This window comes from Agrilus planipennis, unplaced genomic scaffold (assembly GCF_000699045.2).
Source record: "Agrilus planipennis isolate EAB-ADULT unplaced genomic scaffold, Apla_2.0 scaffold168, whole genome shotgun sequence".
NCBI classification, from domain to species: Eukaryota; Metazoa; Arthropoda; class Insecta; order Coleoptera; family Buprestidae; genus Agrilus; species Agrilus planipennis.
Window position 1 is genome coordinate 79154 of NW_020442443.1, and position 22310 is coordinate 101463.

Sequence of the window (22310 nt, forward strand, 5' to 3'; positions counted from 1 at the left end):
TCGAGATGCGGTGTTATGCATTCGATTCATCTTCAGAAATGCTATGGTGCATAAGAAAAATGCGGTCTTATAAGTGTATTGCAAAGTTGTTTAAAAAAAATCAGTGAATAATGATAGAAATCAGTGACGTCGCCTCTGTAGGGAGCAAGCCGGTCAAGATAAACAATCTTTATTTTTTCCGAGGAATTCCCTTCTGAATTCGATGAGATGATGCATCTAGTACCGGTGTATGGAGCATCCCAAGCTTGCTGTACTTGGTTTAACCTAACATTATCGCCTTTATTAAAACCAACAGGATTGGCTTCTCGATGGTTACAGTCGAGGAATTTGCCTCTGCCACTACTCCAAACTGCTTCAGGTAAACAAACCACTGGATCTTTCCATCAAAAGTTGGAGATGGAATGTTTGAAGTCCTTGCACAAGCATCTTCAGCTGTTGCAGCAGAGGGTAGTCGCAGACGTTCAACTTCTTCTCACTTCTTCTCTTGTTTCGTCTCTCATTTCTTTTATGTTCCTTTCGATGTTCATTTCTCTTTCTTCTATCTTCTTTTCCATATTGATTTCTCTTTCTTTTACCTTATTTCCATTTCATTTCTAATATCATTTATCTTGTCCTCCATTCCTATATGCATTGCTTCCTGGACTGCTTATATTTTTTGTTTCATTTCACCCTGAGCTGCTTTCAGCTGTTCTTTCATTTTTTCCTTTTTTTTTTGTTTCTTCTTGAGCTGCTTCCAATTCATCTCTGCTATCATTGCCATTAATGCCTTTATTTGTTCATCCATTTTTGCTTCGGTACTTCTGGTTGTAATTGATGAAATATTGTGATTTCTTGTAAAAACTTTGATGGGACTTTGGTAACACGGGATTTGCTCTCCTTTCTTTAAAAGCTTTAGTTTGTTGGAGTAAGTCACAATCGATAGAAACTTCTAGAAGCTGATGAAATTCTTCAACTTTTTTTTCTCACTCTTCGAGAGCTTTCCAACGATATATCACTTGCTGCAGTTTCTTGCAGCTGATGGATACTTCCAGAAAATTGGCCGATGAGCGCATTCGAATATTCGAAGGAATTCTTCAAAATCCTCCTCCTTTTTTCTAATCCTCTAGTCTTCTTCAACCCCACACCTGACACCAAATGTAACGTAATCAGACACGTTCTCGCACTATTGCTTCTTTTATTTTATTTTATTTTACCGTCTAATTAACACTTCTGTTAGTAATTAGTTATCAATTTTCCACCATACCAACACTTTTTCCTTTCTTCGCTTTACGTCGCCCCAAACTCCTTCTCGTACTAACTCGATCTAGCAACAACTATTTATTGAGGCTGGCCATGTTCCAGAGGAATCCAGTATATGCCATCTTCTTTGTTGTCGTGTATGTTCAGTGCTTTATTTCCTCATCTGTTTCGCCTATAAATACATATAGACACCAAACGATACGTCCGTACCCTTTCGCGCGATCAAGAAAAATTGTATGATAATTACGTGCCATTAATGTGTCAATTGCGTGCTAACGCCAAAATTTGTGCTGAATACTTTCCATTCGCTTTTTGCACAAAATCCCTGCACCACTCCAAAACACACTAAAATGTGTGCAGTTGCATCGAGGGGGATTGAAGCACGAAAATCGCTTCTTGACTAAGTTGGGAGCACCAGAAGAGCACATAATCTCAGTATTTCCCATAATTATTTGTTTATCACAAAAACAGGTTCGTGTTGCATTCCCCAAACAATGTTGAAAATGTTGCATGTTGGCTGGTACCTATTGGAGAAGGAAAATCGCTTTTTGGACAAACTAGAGGCACATGATTCCTGGGCACATAATTATTTGTTCTTGAAAAAGTACTGATTCTTGCTGCACCCCTCCCCCGTCCAAAAAAAACTTAAATTTGGTCAATTTAGGGAATGTTGCATGAAACCGTTTTTGTTTTTTTTTTTTTGAAAAACAAAATAATTAAGTGTTTCCACCGAAAGAGTGTAATCTGGTTTGAATATCAAGTACTCAGAAAACAGAGACCGTGAAAGCCTTAATCTTTTCGTCGAAAGTGCCTAGTGCTTAAAAGCTTTTCATTTAAATAATACTAAATCAAATGGTCATTATTGGTCTACCTAATCGCGAATGTACGGAAATGTTGAGTACCTACTTCTGTTATGGTAATGCAAATGTGAAGATGCTACGAGGAGAATGGTTACTGATCATTAATAATTTGACTCCATCAATAAGTCCATTAAAGCTTTTACAGATATTCAACCGTTGAACATTATTCTTTAAGTTCGGCTTGAATAACAATAGATTTCTTAAGATGAAGAAGAGGGTATTTACTAATTAATGGACTTATAGCTTACATAATCTCATGAAATTACACAAGTAAGTATGTAGGTACTTATTTTTATTTTAATGTTAAGCATACATATATAAATAATGAGATTCCCGATATAAAAAATTGGTTTCGTTCTTTCTAATGTAGCGAGTGTGTTTGTGTGCGACCGGGCACACGTGTGCGTGAACGGCTTATCGATTCGCCGACTAGCCGCGGGCAATTTTTTTTTGTGCGCCGTATTTGTAAATGTGTGTATCGTACCTGCGTTCTGGGAAAGCAATTAACTAGTTTAAAGAAAAAATAAACTATCCGGATGTTTCCAGAAGATTCCCGAAAGTAAACAAAAGAGTATTTAAAGGAAGACACGATCGCCGAAAGGAGAAGAAATAAATTGACTTTGCAGAAGTGAATCGAGAAATAAATTGACAGTGATTGAAGCGAAATAAATAGCGCAGTGAGTAGTGATATATCAACAGTAGTGTAAATAAATAGAATAATTCATAACCTTAGTTTAGTAATAATTTAATAGTGTTTTTAAGTTCTTTAATAATTTGTGTAAATAAATAGTTTTTGTCGTTATGAGTCTTAGAAGTTAATTTTGTTAAACCCACGAACATTACACTAATGAATGCCTGATGTTTCTCAGGCCTGTACTTTGTTTTGGGTACATGGCAGAATTCATAATTAACAAAAGGTGAACAAGAAAGCATCAACTTCCGTTCCGTTATGTAGAGCTTCTAGCGTTTGCTATGAATGACATTAGCAAAGGAGTCCTTAGTTTGATTACTAAATTAAATCAATGCCTGAATGTAGGGCCAGCAATTCACGGCGCAGTTCAGAAAAAAGTGATTTTATACCGTTTAGAATAAGTATATTTACAGTTTGTACTGTGGTGTTACTATTTGATCGGAATCAGTTTTTTTGCCATTACATTGAAGTTGGGAAATACCTAGTGTGCAAGAGTTTGAACTCGCTCACAACTTGCACCGGTACCATACTGACAAATTATATACAATCGCGAGATGAATAATGTCCATGTTTTAATGACAATACGTTTTTGCGACTAACGTTAATGAAAAAATTGCAGTGAAAAATCTTTAATAGCTGATGCCTCTGTTATGTTTAGAAAATATGCAATCTGTAAAAGGTAAAGACATTAGAAAATTTAAACAGAATGCTTATCAAAAAATGATTAAATTTGGAGAAGAGACGTTAAAAATCTTCTATTATACTATCCGCGTCTTCTGTTTGGTGGTAAACCGTACTAGTCAAAGATCGAAATAAGAGACTTAACTTGTCTTACCATTAAAATTATAACGAGTATTCTCTTTTCGAGCTAGGTAGCATTGCACTGCTCCAACAAGGTTCTCCAGGACTCTCATTTCTATCATAATTGTTTTTATGCTCCTCCAACAGGCAGTTGAAGATATTCCGTAAGTCAAATGTGATTAGAGCGATCCATAGACGATGTCTACATGCGACATCTTTCCGCCATTTGTTTAGAGTGATGAGAGCATCGATTCTTGAACGTCTTTTACTGTTCCAAACTGAGAGTCAGATATCCCTGCTCTTCTAGGTGCAACGTGAGTCTAGCGTTTATGATCCTCTCGTATAGATTATCCAGCGTGCTTAGAAGACTTATCGGACGAAAACTGTCTTTTTTGTCTTCTTTGGAAAATAAAACCAGAACAGCCTTTCTGTAGCAATACTAGAACGCCTCCAGGATGTGATCGGTTATCTCCTGTAGCACGATTTGTACGTGATGAGGGTCATGGAACCTTGCCTTTTTTTGATTTCTTAGCCGCGCAGTTGACTTCCTCTACTGTTATGGGTGTATGGAGCGGGGGAGTTCGTAGACGGGCTCAGCCCATTTTGTTGCCGAGTATGTTGGAAAAAGGTTCTGTGCCTTTACGGGGATAACTTTCTTGTCTTCGGATTGACTCGTAAGCTTCTCCTTACTATTTGAAAAGCATCCCCTCATGGAGCCTCCTTCAGCTTCTCTAAAAGAGTCTTTTATTCTTCCTTCTTCACGCAGAGTACGAATTTTCTCAGACGCTTTCGCTAGCGATGAAGCCCAATATTTTTTTTATTTTGTCGTAGGGCTCCCGGGTCCGTATTCCCTGCTATATCGATGAATGACGAATCTAAATTAACCCATTCTTTCTGCGTTAATATTTAGCCTGACCCTAATATGTTACTGGAAAACCTTCTTAGCCGTACCCTTGCCTTTCGTAGAGAGATTAACAGTGATCAAGGAGTGATCAACGAGAATTTCTGTGTCTGCGATTTCCCACGTCTCCGACCACCTTTTCGATGATCATTCCGGCATTGAAATTTTCCACAGGAATGAAAATTGTTTATCATTTTCGAGACGAATTAATGAGCGTAACAACGAGAACAGCCAAAACGATCAAATAATACACAAAATAAACAAACCTAAGGAGCAAAAGTAGCACCGGCGGCTTAATAATACAAACTAGAAGAAGCTACCAACTCACCTAAGAAGTGGCCAGAGTGATCATTTCTGTTTGAACTTTGGATCGGTATCCAAACTAACCTGCCACACAGTCTGACTTAAATTAGATGTTCACAAAATAGGACATCTACCTCTACTCCTCTTAACTCCTGTTTCTGCCTCAAATATGTCTCTGAACAGACCTTCATGCATGAGGTATCTTCCTATTATATCTCGCCTATTTTTTATTCACTTCCACAGAATTGTGAGGTGTTCTAGTTTTAGGAAATATGAATAACAACCACGTACCTAATGATGAGAAACTTGGATCCTGCATTCTTTAAAATAGGTTTTTGAAAAGCAACACGTGTAGCATTGCCTGTCCTCTCCTATATAGGTGTTTAATTTTTATTCGACCTTAAAGTGCAGGTAAATATTTCCTTTTATGTTAAAGTCTGATAAAACCATTAAATTCATCTAATTTTATTCGATTTCATTTTTTCCTAACAAAATATCTGGCATGTAATGGAAAACAGCGTGCCACAATTTACCATTTTCGATTTCTTTTATTAGATACGTTTAAATTAGACACAGCACATATCGTGCTGCTTATCATATTTGCGATCAGTAGGTATTTATTCTCGTTTACGACCAAGGCTAATATCGGCTGGAAAGGGCAAGAAAACGACCATTTTACATTCAATGTCATGATTGTAAACCATAATACAAGCGATACATACCAACCTCCATGAGATCCGAGAACTTTGATTTTCAAAGAATTCTTAAGTACCTAGGTAACATACGACACTAAACGAGACACCTGTAAATGCCACTTAAATAATTGCAACTTTGCAGTAGGAATTAAAAGAACCAGTTCAAAACTTTGCCTATGTTTATGCTGGAACATTTTCTTCAAATATCAAAACAATTGTAGAAATCTTCATTAAACTATTGGAATGTGTTTCATAATTATCCGACCACGGAATCATTATAAGCTGTTTTATATACGTATGTAAGTATATTCATTAACGAATAATTACAATGTTAATGTTACAGTAAATGCGGTTATTCAGGATATGATTTTATAATAGGGTAAATTTGGAATAGTAACATCTGTTCAACTGTACAGGAGGGTGTTAATTAAAAGTAATTGTGAATAAAACAACGTTATCAAGAGAGAAAAAAGGATTTGTAAGGAAATCAGAGGAAGTTATAATAAGACAACGGCCCTGGGCATGAATTGACAACGTACTACGATAAAAATTACTTAATAATTAATTATAAGTAACTTCTTCGTTCATGGCTGATATTATGCAGTACTATTTAAAGTACACCTCGGTGTGATATTAAAAACACAAACGAAATAATTTACGTTGCCTAAACATTGTAATTTTGAGATAAATATCCAAACCACTCACGTACTCGCACGTACACCACAAAAATTGTTGGAAAATTTGAACCGCGTAATAAAAGATAGGATTTGATGTGTTTACCAAGATTATTCTTAGTTCGTGCAAAAGCATTCGTCATTTAGCTTACTTCATTTGCAGCGATCATGACAGTCGTATAAATCATTAGCGGTCTAAAATATACAAAGTAGTCAATCGAATTTAGAACTGCACAACACGCTGATCAGGGAACAGAACCTGTACCTCCAATCAAACGTCTAGGAAACTGTTAATCTAGAATCTCACGTACTGATAAGTTCAATAATACTATTCTACAGTAACCTATAATACTATCCCACTAAAAGAATGATGAATTACTGTAGTCTGGCTGAAACATAAACATCGTCAATTACACTTAATTTAATCTAACAAATAACAAACAAAGCCTGAGTCAAAGATGCAAAAGAAATACATCTCTGATGATTCTAATTATCAGCTGATTGAATGTGGCGTTGCATTGTTATATTTCACTACGTGATTTTACTATGGCCGGATTTTTTTATCAGTACGTTCAAGTACGATTTTCTCGAAACCGGGCGAACTCTCGGACCACAAAAAACGAAATGTGTGCTGAGACACGTAGTAGAAGTGAAACTTCAATGAACAACTGGAAAAACGAATCGCAAGAAAATTTTGACTTTAAGTTTTACGGGCAGATTGTTAATATACTTGTCCAATTAGAAAACCTGCCCGTAAAACTTGAAGTAAAAATTTTGTTGCTATTCGTTTTTCCACTTGTCCGTTGAAGTTTCATTTCTACTGTGTCTCCCAGCACACATTTCATTTTCACAGGTTTACTGAAAATTATGATTTTTATTTATTAATACGTTTTTTACTCAGACCGCAAATAGAGGCAATGATGCCTAGTCACGTGGAGAGCACAGGTTAGAAAACAACTGCTGAGCACAGCACACGCCGCCGGGACTCTAGCGGACTTCCCGCTCTCCGAGATGCTGCACATTATATACATTTAATACAGCTGTTGCCATCTCCCCGCCCCCGCCAGCGTTATACCGTCAACCCCCTCCACGAAGCCGTAACGCTTTTTCGTGACAGAAGAAATCGTAAAACCCTCCATATATAAAGAAGTTTAATTTCAAAATTACTTAATTTTCTTGTTTTATAGCGCCCTATCACCCCCTGCAAGTTTGTTACTTATTTATGGAACACCTTGTGTATAAACACAACCATACGTATAATAAACCTGTTGACAAATTCTGACTATATGTAAACATAAATGGGTCGTAACACATTTTAAACAAGATATTATTCAGATATTTGATTTTTTAAGAATTTAGAAACCATATAAATTAAAACAAAAATCGATATATCAGGAAAGGTTTAAAACAGAGGGTTTTATTAAGCAATAAACGACACAGAATTACCAAGGTCCCAAATGTTAAAAATTGCATGATTATTCGTGGAGCTGTTTTAATTTATGGAAAAGAAAATATATGCATGCAAATTATAAATTAGTTAATGATTGCGTACAGAATGGAGAAACTAAAACGGAAAATAATGTATGTGTTTTATTTTCGTAAAAAGTCGACTTTTATTCTCGGAACACTGAATATATTTTAAGGTTACCATAACTTTAATCAATCACAACATACTAATCAACCTTATTGTTTTGTTGTTACTAAGTATAAAAAATAAAGTATTTTTAATAATTGCTTATACAGGGTATTCCACCTAAGGCGGTTTCGTCCATAACTCTGTTTTTATACATTTAATAAAAAAAATGTTTTATAAAAGTGGTCCGCAATCATATGGTGCATGCAAAGAAAATATTTTGCTTTCATTTCTTCTGGACGCTGGCTAACTTCATTATTTTAAATAGAACACCATATATATTTTTACACTGTTGAATGAATGAATTGCCGTATCTTTCTTGCTATGGGCAAAATGTGTACGTTATTCATAGCTAGAAATATCGAAATCTAATACTTTTGGCAATTTTACTAAACGAATAACTTTTTTTCAAATGGAACGATCTATATTAAAACATACGGTTTTATGCGAAATTATAAGGCCTTTCTACTGATATAAGGTTTTAAATATTTATCTTGAACATTTTCCCAGCAAAATAGATTATTTTAATTTCGCGTCGAACGGTATCTTTTAATACGGGTTAAAAAGTTATTCGTGTTGTAAGATTGTCAAAAGTAGGTTTCGATATTTCCAGTTCTGAATAATGTACATATTTACCCATAGCGAAAAAGAAAAAGTTAGGAGGATACCGTGGATAGAGAAGGGTAGAAATGAAGAGGTATGAGAGTAAGAGAACAGAGGACTCTATGGAAGTCAACAAGAAATAGGCGAGATAGGTTGGTAGGACACCTTCTCAGGCATGAAGGTCTAGTCAGAGACATATTAGAGGTAGAAGCGGAAGTTAGGAGGGGTAGAGGCAGACCTAGATTAGATTACTGTTCGCAAATAGTTAAGGATGTGGGATGTTCTAGCTTTAAGGAAATGCGAAGATTAGCTCAGGATAGGAAAGAGTGGAGGTGCGTGTCCAACCAGTCTTAGGACTGACGACCTTACGATGATGATGATGATGAGCGAAAAAGATATGGTAATTTATCCTAAAACGAGCTGTCCAAAACGCAGGTGTTTAGCTTTGTTGTTTAGACTTGGCCGAAATCGTGTTTTCTTTTTCAAAAACGGTTGAATATCTCAAAAACTGGTACAGATAGGTATAGAGAACTGTTAACAAAGACAACCTAAAATTAAGCAAACAAACCAAAAATGTAAGAATTTATAAGCTGTTCCATTGGAAATATCGAAGTTAGGTAGCGGCCAGAGGAAATTGAACACCCTGTATGACTGAAAATATTTCTGTATATGCACCATATGATGCGGACCACTCTTATAAAAGCACTTTTTTATTTAATCTAAAATAACAGTTATATATGAAACCGGATTAGATGGAACACCCTGTATATAGAATCAATGGACTAAAACAGAAAATGTGTTCCATTTGCGTAAAAAAATCGACTTATTTTAAGGGCTTTAATAACCTTAATGAATCACAACCTATATTGATCTACCTTATCCGTAGATAGAAAATATATAGGTATTCATGGGTTGTTTTTCTTTTGCGGTAAATTATTACTTTAGCCATTCAGAAGAAGCGTCTACAGTTTACGTATTCAAGCGTATAGGTTAATTAAATTAGGCCAACTTTTATTAGGGCTATATCGATATGGTTCATCGATTCTTGATTAACTTAGACAATTGCGAACACTATACCGTTAATCTTCGTAGATAACAATTTTGTTTTGGTATCCCTTAACACAAATAAATTGCAGTATCACCTTGACCTTTAGTTCGTATATACACGTGCGAGTAAATATTTCTTTTGAACGCTTATTCAATAGAAGTTGATTGCATACATACTTTTCAAGGGTTTATCGTTAGGCCGCCAAAATTTCAATACTTTTGATAGTAAGTACTTGTATTGGTATCGAACCTTTCTAAACTGACGATCGTTGTTTCAATAACTAAATTTTTTCTTCTTAACTCCATTAGGAAAACAGACTGAATTTACATAAACTTATTTTCTTATGATCGTCAGTCCTAGGACTGGTTGGACATGTACCTCCACTCTTTCCTATCCTGAGCTAAACTTCGCATTTCCCCAAAACTAGAACAACCCACATCCTTAACTATTTGCGAACAGTAATCTAATCTAGGTCTACCTCTACCCCTCCTAACTCCTGTTTCTGCCTCTAATATGTCTCTGACTAGACCTTCATGCCTGAGAAGGTGTCCTACCAACCTATCTCGCCTATTTTTTATTGACTTCCATAGAGTCCTCTGTTCTCCTATTCTTTCCAATACCTCTTCATTTCTAACCTTTTCTACCCACGATATCCTCATCATCCGCCTATAACACCACATTTCGAACGCTTCTAACCTTTTCTTTTCCGCCGCTCCCACTGTCCATGTTTCGCACCCGTACAACGCCGTGCTCCAAACATACACCTTTAACAACCTTTTTCGAATTTCTAAATTAACCGTTCGCGAGCATAGAAGTGACTTCTTTTTATTAAAGGCGACACGACCCTGCGCTATCCTCTGCTTTATATCCCTACTACTCCTTCCATCCTCACTTATCTGACTTCCTAGGTATCTAAAATCAGCCACTTCTTCTAATTTTTCGTCTCCTATCTTTATATTAGCTCTTTCCCTACTTTTACTTCCCTTGCATACAAGTATTTTAGTTTTACTTTTATTTATTTTAATACAGTACTGATCTGTCAGTACCGCTTCCATTTTATTTAAAGCTATCTCTAAGTCCTCCTTGCAAGATGCTAATACTGCAATATCGTCTGCAAATCTAAGCATACTAATTTTTTGCCCCTGTATATCTATCCCTACAGTTGCACTGTCTTTAGTGATGTTGATCGCGCCTTCGATGTATAGATTAAAAACTAGCGGTGTCAATGTGCATCCCTGTCTGATTCCCTTCCTAATATTTACTTCTCTACGTTGCATCCCTAGCTCTTTAACTGCCTGTTGCTCTTTATACAAACTATCACTTTTCTATCTTTGTGACTCATCTTTACATTTTTAAGTATGTTTAACATCTTGTCCCATTTAACATTGTCAAAACCTTTTTCTAAATCTACAAATCCCATGTACGCACTCTTTCCCCTTTCTATCGTTTTCTCTATTGTTACCCGTAAAGCTAAAATGGCCTCCCACGTTCCTGTATTTCTTCTAAACCCAAATTGATCTTCCCCTAATAGTTCTTCCGCCTTTTTTTTCCATCCTCTTCTGTACAATTGTAGTTAAGATTTTTGACGCATGGGAAGTTAAGCTAATTGTTCTAAATGTCTCACACCTATTCGCGCCCCTCTTTTTAGGTAGTGTTACTACTACGTTTCGTTTATAATCCTCTGGGACTTTCCCCGTCTCGTAAATGTGACTAATTAGCTTAAACATACGATCTCTAACCTCCTGTCCTACATGTTTTAGAATTTCCCCTAGTATCCCATCTACACCTAGCGCCTTATTATTTTTTAAGTTTTTTAATGCTACATCGAACTCTTCTCTCATTATGGGATAATCAACTCATCTATCTCCACACTATCTTCCTTCTCTAATATATCTCCTAACTCAGGGTTTGCGTAAAGGTTCTCTAAATATTTTTTCCACCTATCTGCCTTTTCCTCATTTCCTATCAAAATGACCCCTGCCTCGTTTCTTATATCATTACTACTGTATCCAATCTCTCTAAAATTCCTTTTAAATATATTATACGCCTCATTGGTTTTACCTGCTTGAAACTTTTCTTCTACTTCTTTACACATCCTATTAATTCACTGTTCCTTAGCTGCCCTACACTTCCTATCCTTCGCATTTCCTAAAACTAGAACATCCTAAATCCTTAACTATTTGCTAACAGTAATCTAATCTATGTCTATCTCTATTCATATTAACTCCCCTTTCTGCCTCTAATATGTCTCTGACTAGACCTTCATTCCTGAGAAGGTGTCCTACCAACCTATCTCGCCTATTTTTTATTGACTTCCATAGAGTCTTCTGTTCTCCTATCCTTTCCGATACCTCTTCATTTTTGGTTCCTCAACCTTTTCTCTTGGAACTCATCTCACTTACTCCTTTCAAAGTAGTGATTAATGCTTTTCCTTGAATGCAAGATATCTGTGGCTTATATCATTCTCGGATAATAATAGCTACATTTAAAAGTTGCGGTAAATATCTAATTAAATAAATATGTCGGACTGCTTTGTGTAATGACACAAAGTCTATACGCATGTTATAATGACAATAAATAAACAAATAATTGTATCCAATTTATTGAATCTAACGTAAGACCGAATGTCCGGTAGCTTTTCGCAAAAATTTATATGCTTTTATTAACACAAAAACCCCCGCAGCGCTTGTCTAAACATATACGTAATATGGAGGTAAAGGTCAAGTTTGCAAAGAATGGGAATACAATTGTCATTTTTCTATTGAGCGATTTACATTACCCGCTTTACTGTTGTTAAGCTTACAATTGGAAATGAGAACTAAATACCAAAGTTTACATCCCCACATACGTGTAAAAACACTTAATTTTAAAAATGACCTTCCAAAAATTAAAACAACAGCTATATTTTATACTGCTATATAGGTTCTTGAATTTTTTGAACAAATTATCAGAGCACAACTAAAATGAACAATTTTAATGTTACTTATTATTATTACATTATAATAAAATATCAAGCAAAGGTAAAAAGAACCTCAATAGACGAATAGATAAGAAAAATAACCCAGCTCGTTTCTGTAGGTACTTAATTCCCTTACCAAGAAATGAGGTGGTAAATTGTGCGTCAAATAACTATAGGAAAACAATAAATCGATTTAATTTGGTATAACTAGTTACAGTTACAGAAAAAAAGAATAACATATTTGAAATAATGAGATAATGGATGCGGTTTATCATTAGTGATAATCTACAACACTGCCACACAAAAAGAAATCGGCCTGGGGGTCTGTTTATGTACTCTGAGTGGTTTCGAGGTTGTTTTGACCCCAACACGTCAGGATTTTAATTATTAATTAACAATTAAAATTAAAAAACAACATGTGGAACTCGGTACACATGAAATACTCGTAAGTGAAACTTTTTTGGCGATCTCTATACGTGTATAACGAATATGTAATGATTAGTGAAAGAAAGAGAGAGTACGAGAACTTTTAGGATTTATATTTTCCAACGTATTTTATCTTTAGTCCATCTAAGGAGTATTACTTTAATAGGTTTTTATGTAATTCAATAACAAAAAAAACGTCAAATTGTTTTCGCTTTCGTTTATTTTTCTAAGTACTTAAGAAACCGTAAACTATCAATAACTAAAAGGAATTAAAATTAATACATAATAATACTCACTCTTAAATAAATATTAATTCTTGTTGAATAAACATTTACTGTAATACACTTACTGTAATATAACTGCACAGATATAACCAAAAAATTAATTTGTCACTATAGTATAGTGAATATACATTATACTATAATACATGAGATGCCGGTCACTAACAGCTGACTGTAATACCGATATGCGCATGCGCGCCTTTCTATTCTCATAGCCTATCGCTTCGCGAGACGAAACGTTGCGAAACGTGTCGTTTCATGGCCTTGAGATTTTACTCTCATCGAGCCCAAAGAAGTTACACTTCAAAAGAATTTTGTCAAAACCATTATAAAATTACAAAATGAATTAGGTATGTGGTTAAACCACACTAAAAACACTCGCTTATTACATTTGTGGCATACCATAGTGGTTTATATTTTGATTTATATTAATATTGTCATTGTTAGAATTATAAGCTATCTTGGATTCCGTTCACTTTCAAAATTCAGTTCGGTTACCGCAGTGTGTCCGTTGACCTTTAGAAACAGTCGTGCGAATGTCAAACCTATTAAATCGAGACACCCACCCTGTCTGTCCCTTTTGCAAACACATACTGCGCTTCTACTTGTGAGTAGCGCTTAATAAGTTATTCCGAAGGTACTGTTTAACCTTTAAATGTACGAAAATAAAGGGTATAAACTTTAAAATTTTTATACAAAATGCTTAAAAGACACACAGTTACCTCTTCAAAATTAGTAGAAGATGAAACTTTTGAAAAAAATATATTCAAATACACCTTAAACGGGTGTTTCTGAAATAAGTAGGATAATAAGTTAGTAAGAAACGGTATGGCACTATAAAACAAGAAATTAAGTAAATGTTTGACGGTCTGTAAGCCCAGCCTTTTCGAGAAATCGTATCTATTTGTAAGTAGGATCACATACGGAAATACGACTTGCAATGCCGCATTCAATCAGCTATTCATGAGAAGCTTCCGCATTGTGTTTCTGTACTTATGCATTTTTTATTTAGTTTAAGTATGATTGATGACGTTTATTTTACAGGTACAACCCGACTAGAATAATTCTATGTTCTATCAACGTTACAGACTTGTATTTATGTAGTTAGTGGAAGTTATTCGCAGTATGTTAGTGTCATAAGTCAGTATAGCATGGTAACGTATTTGCATTGACCAATAAGTGAGTTTTTAGACGAACAGTTTCTTAAGTAAATGATTTGCACGAGCGTCTGTGATCGCTGCGGATGAAATACGCCAAATGCGAGACGTTTTTATGCGACTCATTGTCAGAAATATCTTTTATTGTGTACGTATGTATGGATGTAACTAATTATTTCTGATAGGAAGATAGGACTGGGGAAGTAGTCACAAAAAAAGATAACGCACCTTGACAACACTTCAGTAATGTTTTAGAAGTTTAATAAAATTAGAATTATCTAACTAGTGGATATTAATTTACCTATTTACATTAATGTTGACGTAACGTTAACTCTTTCTTTCTTTTGTGTTCATAATTCCATATGGAGGTGAACTTTTAGTATTCGGTACTACATACTATCAGAGATAAACAAAGTGGCTGATTGATTAACCTTTTTCGCAATGCTTAGTAGTAGTGTCCGACCGAAACTGGTTTTTACGACCGAAACTGAAACCGAATTTCGGCAACGGTCTCAGTTTCGGCCGAAACCGAAACCGCAACCGAAAGGATCATGTTTTGAGAGAAAAATAAAGAAAACGTTATTATAATCAGTCAGTTTTATTTTTTATCTTTAAATCACATAGCTCTGCAGTCTTTGACATTTTCACTTATTGATAATCAAATCAAAATCAACATAACAACCCCTCATTTAAGGAAATACTTTAATTGCGCCTTAAAAATACTTAAAATAGGTGAGATGTTTATTTGAGTAAGTATAGTAGACTAGACTCATTTTTCTTTTGAAGATTATTCATGCTTTTTTTTATATAATATTAAACATAAAATTACTTTTGTTATTGTTACCTAATATCACAATAGGTATAGGAACTTAATATTTAAGTAATAAACAAAACAAAATAAATCACTTTTATCTTAATTAAGAACAAATTAACTTCTTCTAAACTTAATTCGTCATGTTGAATGACACTAAACTTCAACAGAAATAAAAGGTAAACGACTAAATTATTCACTAATCGTGAACATAATATTGCAAAAGGCGACGACTACTAATAATTTCAAGTAGTAATCGTTATTTCTTATTAGTATAATCTACTAATCTACTTCGCTTGGATGGAATTTAACGCACCGAACATGACCGAGCACAGCGCGAGAACTCCCGAACGCAGTTTCGGTTTCGGTCGTAGTTTCGGCAAGTTTGCCTCCGAAACCGAAACTCGTTTTTTTGCCGAAACTCGACCGAAACCAAAACCGAAACCGAACTTTCGGTCGGACACTACTTAGTAGTAAGCTGTTGAAACTTATACAACAGATCCGTCAATGTTCGTCGATGTAGCTGTTTAGTTGTTATCACGATTTCTCTATGCGTTACCAATTCCCACCTAGGGCCGGTTTCGGATTGCAACTTTTTTCTTAAACATTTGTTTGTCCCTTAATTGCGCGGCTTTACTCACCATACGATTCTATATTGCATTTAGTTAACTCTCTCCAAAGCTTGCTACTTACTTTAGAAACACCCTATATAAGATCGAATTAGCACACTATCAAAGAACAGGCACTGTACCACCATCTACAGTTATTTGCCACTAACTGCAATATTCAAAAATATTTGACAAGCGGCTTGATTTTGCTATATAGCAACTTGCTTTTATGGAGGAATTTTGATTTAACTATGCTTTATCAAAGCTGCTTATGGCGCGCTGATAAGATCGAAATCGGAACCCACGTTTTCTTCTATCGTTGCGATAAATTATTGACCAAGAAATTTATATTTTTTTGAAAGTTTGAGAAATGTACTTGGTAAATGGTTAGCCTTTCTGGGAGGCGGGGTGAGAGAGTGTAAAACGTAAATAAGTTTCCTAATTTGTCTGACCTTATCCAACCAACACAATAATTCTTTCACCTCTCGGTGATTTCTGAGTGGAAAAGGTAATAAAAATTTAAAAAACGTAAAAAACGTAATTTTTTTTTCTCATAATAAGGATCTTTGGTTAGACAAGACAGAGTACCAACCATTCTACCTACTGTCGTTAAACAGCTGTGAATATGTCATTTGTACAGATTATCCACTAGTTGAGAAATTATCAATGTTTGATTAGGTCTTCTTTTATTTAACGGTGTCGATAAGTCGACGATGCCTCGAACTGATTATCGAGTTAAGTGGTCGAAAATACCACAAATCGCGCAGTAAACGCCATCTGTAGTACGATGCTACATTCTAGGATTACGTATGCACCAACAAGGTCCATTTAAATATATGGATATGTACCTGTTGAAACGAATCCCAGCGTAGCTAACCTCAACGTGATAGGCACGTTACCATAATCGAATAAAATAGTTCGAATACAGACCACTTTACCGCGCCATTTGTGGTATTTTATAAAACGCGCTGTTAAGACAGCAGGTAAAATTTGGTCTGTGTTCTGTCGGAACTGTCTGCAACGCGTTGATGAGATCCAAAGAGATCGAAATCGTCATCCGCGTCTGGCAGTTTCGACAGAGTATAGATCACTTCGAATTGTTTTATTCGAGTTAAGTGGTGTTGGGATCTAGAAGTCTAAATCCTACCTTAACATTTGGGAGGACACCAATCATCCTTCATTCAAGTTTTTCTGTTATTTCTTTAGATCATCTAGGAAAACACCATTGCAGTAGTATTGACAGATAATTTTTCATTTCCCTTCTGTCTTCATTTTACCTGTTCCATCTTCATCTCCGGATTTGTATCAGAGTACAGACTGAAGAATGAAACACGCAAAAGTTTTTGCTGTATTAAAACCACGTGAGGGCACGTAGGTATACAGACATTTACTTTAGCTAAACCAAAGGGATCTAAATCGTTATCCACGTCTGAGAATTTAAACAGGTCAGTGACCAACAACTCAATGTTCTGTTAAGTTACGTATCACTCGTGTAGACAACTACGACATGGGTATAAGCCCAAAATAACGTCAACATATTTTTAAAGGTGGTTTTCCTTATTAAATTTAATCCGCAAAGTACCACTTTACTATTAATAATCCCTCATTTCTATTTGCTACCGTATAATAAAAGTGTTGAATAGTCTACTAATGTTAATTTTCTTTTGTTACAGTATGTTCGGTATATTTCACCATGACGGATTTGTCATTCACTTTACCTGGAGATAAAAAGAAATTTCCAGCATCAAATTATCCTCTGCTTGTGCTCTACGCTTTGCCCGAAAATATGAACAATGACACGGCTCATAAATTATGGTACAATGTCAGCGATGAAAAGGGTTATTTACAGATGTATCATTCCACTGGAGATCTTATGCTAAGGAAGGAGTATTATTACAAGCAAGGTAAGCTCGTTAACTGAAATTTATGTTAATAATAGGATAAATATGACTCTTTGATATTTAATAATGGTTAGTATGAAATAATAATGAGAAAACCCATTTTCAATTTTTTGCCCATTATAAACTACTTCGTTTAACGAGGAAAAATTTGTTACTGTTGTCACACCCTCTCCCCGGGAATCGATCCTGGTACCTTTGGCTTTGTGCGCCAATGCTCTGACCAGTAAGCTACGAGAGATAACAACAAAAACAATGACAAACCGTACTTATTAGGTCACAGATGTGTCTATATATTTGAAGCACTTTGTCATTTAATAATGGTTAGGATCTATTATAAAAACAGTCTGCAGGTCGGCGAACATAATGCCAAAACGTTGAAAGCTCGTGTGATGGGTTTCATCCTTTATTTAGGTAAATTTCCTTCAACTTCGTAAATTTCACAAGACCAAAACCGATTTTCCTTACCACTAGTTTCAACACATTGTATCATCACAATTGTGTCGTGACACAGTAAAATGGTTTCACGCCCTGTGTGTCATTTGTTATTACATCCCGTAGGAAAAATTTCCATTGAAGTTCAGTGGGAATCAATGGAAAATTTGTAAATTCCATTCAAAACCATTTGGCATAAATGGAAAAATAATTGTTTCCATTTACAATAATTCCCTGTAGAAAAAAATTCCATTGAACTTCAATGGGAATCAATGGAAAATTTGTAAATTCCATTCAAAACCATTTGGCATAAATGGAAAAATAATTGTTTCCATTTACAATATAATTCCTGGCCACATATACTATTAGCCTTTTTCGATACAGTTTTTGCTTGCCCAGGTGCAAGAGTAGTGATATTGCCAATTAGGTGGTGGAAAATCAATAATCTAGTTTTACCTATGCGTGCATGTTGGGGGTACGTGAGGGACCACCACGGCAGTAGAGTGAGAGACAAGCAAGGTGGTAAGATGTTTGATTAAAACGGTATATTTCATTTAGACGTTGAGCATTTTTGCTCAAAAAAGACGGAAGACGTATTTATGGTGATTACACGAAGACGTATGTATTTTGGAAGACGCGATACATTGAATATTGTATATAAGTTGTATATATTTAGTTCCTGTTTGTTACTCGTTTTGCTGTTTGCTGTTTATATTCATTATTATGTTTATTATATATGTATTCAACTACCCGGAGCCTTTTATTAAACAACCCCTAGACAAGTGAAAAAGCCTACATTAGAAGCATTGTTTGATGATTTTGAACCATGCCAGAATATAGAGGAGGCCGAAGTCATCTGTGAGAGTGATGTAGTTTTATCAGAAGCAAGTGAAAAAAAAATCTAAACACAATGATGAAGAGCTAGACATCCAGGCATGTGCCTTGGTTCAGGTACCTGAAAAACCAAATTCTCAGCAAAATAATATGGGTTATGGAAAAAAGCATGCTGATGAAGTTCCAATGGAACGCAATGGGATTTCCATTGCTCAACGCAATGGAATTTCAATTGAGTTCAGCAATGGAATTTCCATTGCGTCCAGCAATGGAAATCCCATTAAGTTCGGGAATGGGAATCCCACTGGCAATTCTCCATTTATTACCATTAATTATTAAATGGCATTTTTTTAATGGAAATTGAATGGAAATTTGTCCTACGCGATCGGTACCTGTTATGATAATTCGCTTATGCCCCGTGTACAAGTTTTTCTTTACTACAAATTGTATTATTTAGTTTTTTCTTATATAGCCTTATTCAGAAAGTCACTTAGAAATAGATGCATTGTTTTTTATCGCAGCTTAATATTCAGACTCATGTAAGGGTAACTGTTTGTGTTTGAATAAATCGTTAATTTGTCTATTGTGCTTTTAACAGAAGTTTTCTCATCTCGAAAATAACATTTTACTCATTAACTCATTTATGCCAGGGATATATTTATAACTATACAGGTACTTATTAATTTTACATTGGCACCTGTTATTATAATCCGCTTATTAAAATTAGATGCTTCTTTATTCAGTGTATATCATTCCTTTTCTATCGACTATCTTATAATAATGTAACAAAGGATTAATATTCATCTAATTCAAAAGGTTTTACCTCCGAAGGTATAACTTCTTTATCATAGGTAATCTTATTAATTCTATTGCTTTGCATTTTTCCCAATAGTAGGCACCTACATAAGGATTCTATTCTTCTTTAAATTCTCTAGTGACATGTGTGTTCAAAAATGATGTTTCCTTCAATGTATTTTAATCGAGACTCAAAATTATGGAAACTCTATTTTACAGTTGTACGCTGGGATATTGTTTTTAATTTATTGTATTTATATAAGCAGTGAAAATGCGTGAAATGTATTGATGTTTCGAGTACTAAATAGTTTGTTCAGACAGAACAAAGGTAAATAAAAAACAAATAACCAATGTCTGTCATTACATATCGCCAAAGCGAATACATATTACACCAGAATAGTTCAATGATACACTGATGCAGCTACGGCGGACATACGAGGGTGGATTGATAAGTTTCCGGCCTAACCAAGAGATGACGCCACTAGGCCTACCTTGAGGTGACATTCTATAGTACCATCCTTGGATAGCTTGTAGCTATAGTTTCAGCCCGATCTCCTTGCTAGTGTAGGTTTGACAGCACGCTGAACAAGACGCCTCTGTGGTTTTCGTAAAAATGGAAAAGCAGGAAAATCGTGCTGTCATCAAATACTTTTATTTGAAGGGGTTAACGCCGAAGGAAATTAAAAAAGAGATGGACTCAACACTGGGGACATCCTCCCCGTCATATTCAACCGTTAAGCAGTGGGTTTCCGAGTTTAAAAAGGGTCGTGTGAGCACCTCTGATGGGCCTCGCTCAGGACGCCCCGTTGAGGTCACAACTCCAGATATGATCGAAAAAATTCATCAAATAGTGCTGGGAGACCGCAGATTGAAAGTGCGTGAGATAGCTGAGACCTGTAAGATGTCATATGAACGTGTGCAACATATTTTGCACCAACATTTGCATATGGAAAAGCTCTGTGCAAGATGGGTGCCGCGTTTGCTAACAGTCGACCAAAAATTGATTCGAAAAAACATTTCTACCGCAAATTTGTCATTGTATAAGCGTAATCCAAGCGAATTTTTGCGTCGATTCGTAACCGTTGACGAAACGTGGGTCCACCACTACACTCCTGAAACCAAAGAACAGTCTAAACAGTGGATTGGACCAGGGGAACCAACTCCAAAGAAGGCAAAAACAATTTTTTCGGCGAACAAGGTTATGGCTACTGTTTTTTGGGATGCAAGAGGTATTATATACATTGATTACCTTGCAAAGGGTAATACTATCACTGGTCAATACTACGCAGACTTATTGCAACGTTTGAGCCACGAGGTGAAAATTAAACGACCTCATCTGGCGAAGAAAAAAATCTTGTTTCATCACGATAACGCACCAGCGCACACGTCAATCGTTGCGACGGCTAAAATCAACGATCTAAAGTTTGAATTGATGCCGCACCCTCCTTACTCTCCAGACCTAGCCCCGAGTGACTATTTTCTGTTCCCTAATCTCAAAAAATGGCTTGGCGGTAAGAGATTTGCGGACAATGAAGAAGTAATCGAAGCTGTAAATGGTTATTTTGAGGAGCTTGACGAATCAGTCTATAGAGATGGCATTAATAGACTGGAACACCGCTATGAGAAATGTATCAGCCTTGGAGGAGATTATGTTGAGAAATAAAAAAAAAAAAATTTTAAAAACCTTGTTTTTCTTGGTCAGGCCGGAAACTTATCAATCCACCCTCGTAACTCTCTGTACTCGCGTCCACTTCTCGTGGAAGATAGATGGCTGCGGGTGTCACCGCTTATAACCAAATTAAAGTTAAATCCAGTTTCCTTTCTTCCTTAAAAGTTTAATTAATTTGCAAGGTAACGTTAGAAAGTGATCGAGCTACTCAGTTTCAACTTGAAGTAATTTTAAATCCTTAAATTAGAATATACATTTATTAGTGCTTCCCCTGTCTCAATTGTTTTTCTATTAGTGAGATCTTCCACCGCATTTTCGTTTTCTTTTGGTTTACTGCTATCATGAATAACAGATAAATTTAATAGCCCTCCTTTCACGCGAATGAGAACAAAATATTCTGCTCTCTACATCAACAGAAGGAAACTTCTTTAAACCCTTAAATAAATAATTGTAAGTGGAAGCATTTCGTCCTTAAGAGTTAAAACGGAGATTAAGTGAATGTTTTATAGGGTGAAACTCTTGATAAGAAAGTTCTCTTAATGCAGTCAAAAGTGGGTCTTCTTTTTCAGAAAGCACTTTTCGTACTTCCTGATGCGGGCTTCCATTGTTTCAATCAACCTGAAATGTAGTAAATGTAAATTGCATTCGAATATTAGAGCGTGAAACGTTTTACAAAAAATTCAAACTGCACTTTCACGTGAGTAAGGAATCATTCAATTCGTAGAAAATTAAAAAACATTTACTGCAAAGGTGACTGTACAACTATTCCAGATGCTTTTATTTATTTCGCCGAATTGTTCAATAAATACTTTGATATCATGAATATCATCCACATCATAAGATCGTCAGTCCCAAGACTGATTGGAAACGCACCTCTACTCTTTCCTATCCTGAGCTAATCATCGCATTTCCCTAGAACTAGAACAACCCACAGCCTTAACTATTTGCGAAGGGTAATCTAATCAATGTCTATCTCTATTGCTCTTAAC

The 22310-nt window shown here is 35.5% G+C and overlaps 1 protein-coding gene across 1 annotated transcript in view; it reads left to right on the forward strand.

The window, feature by feature from the left end:
- LOC108741709 (proto-oncogene tyrosine-protein kinase receptor Ret) overlaps nt 1-22310 on the forward strand; it is a 148601-nt gene that overhangs the window by 24921 nt on the left and 101370 nt on the right. Inside the window, exon 2 of the mRNA XM_025980372.1 lies at nt 17364-17594. Coding sequence (XP_025836157.1) covers nt 17364-17594 — 231 coding nt within the window. The remainder of the gene's footprint in view (nt 1-17363; nt 17595-22310) is intronic.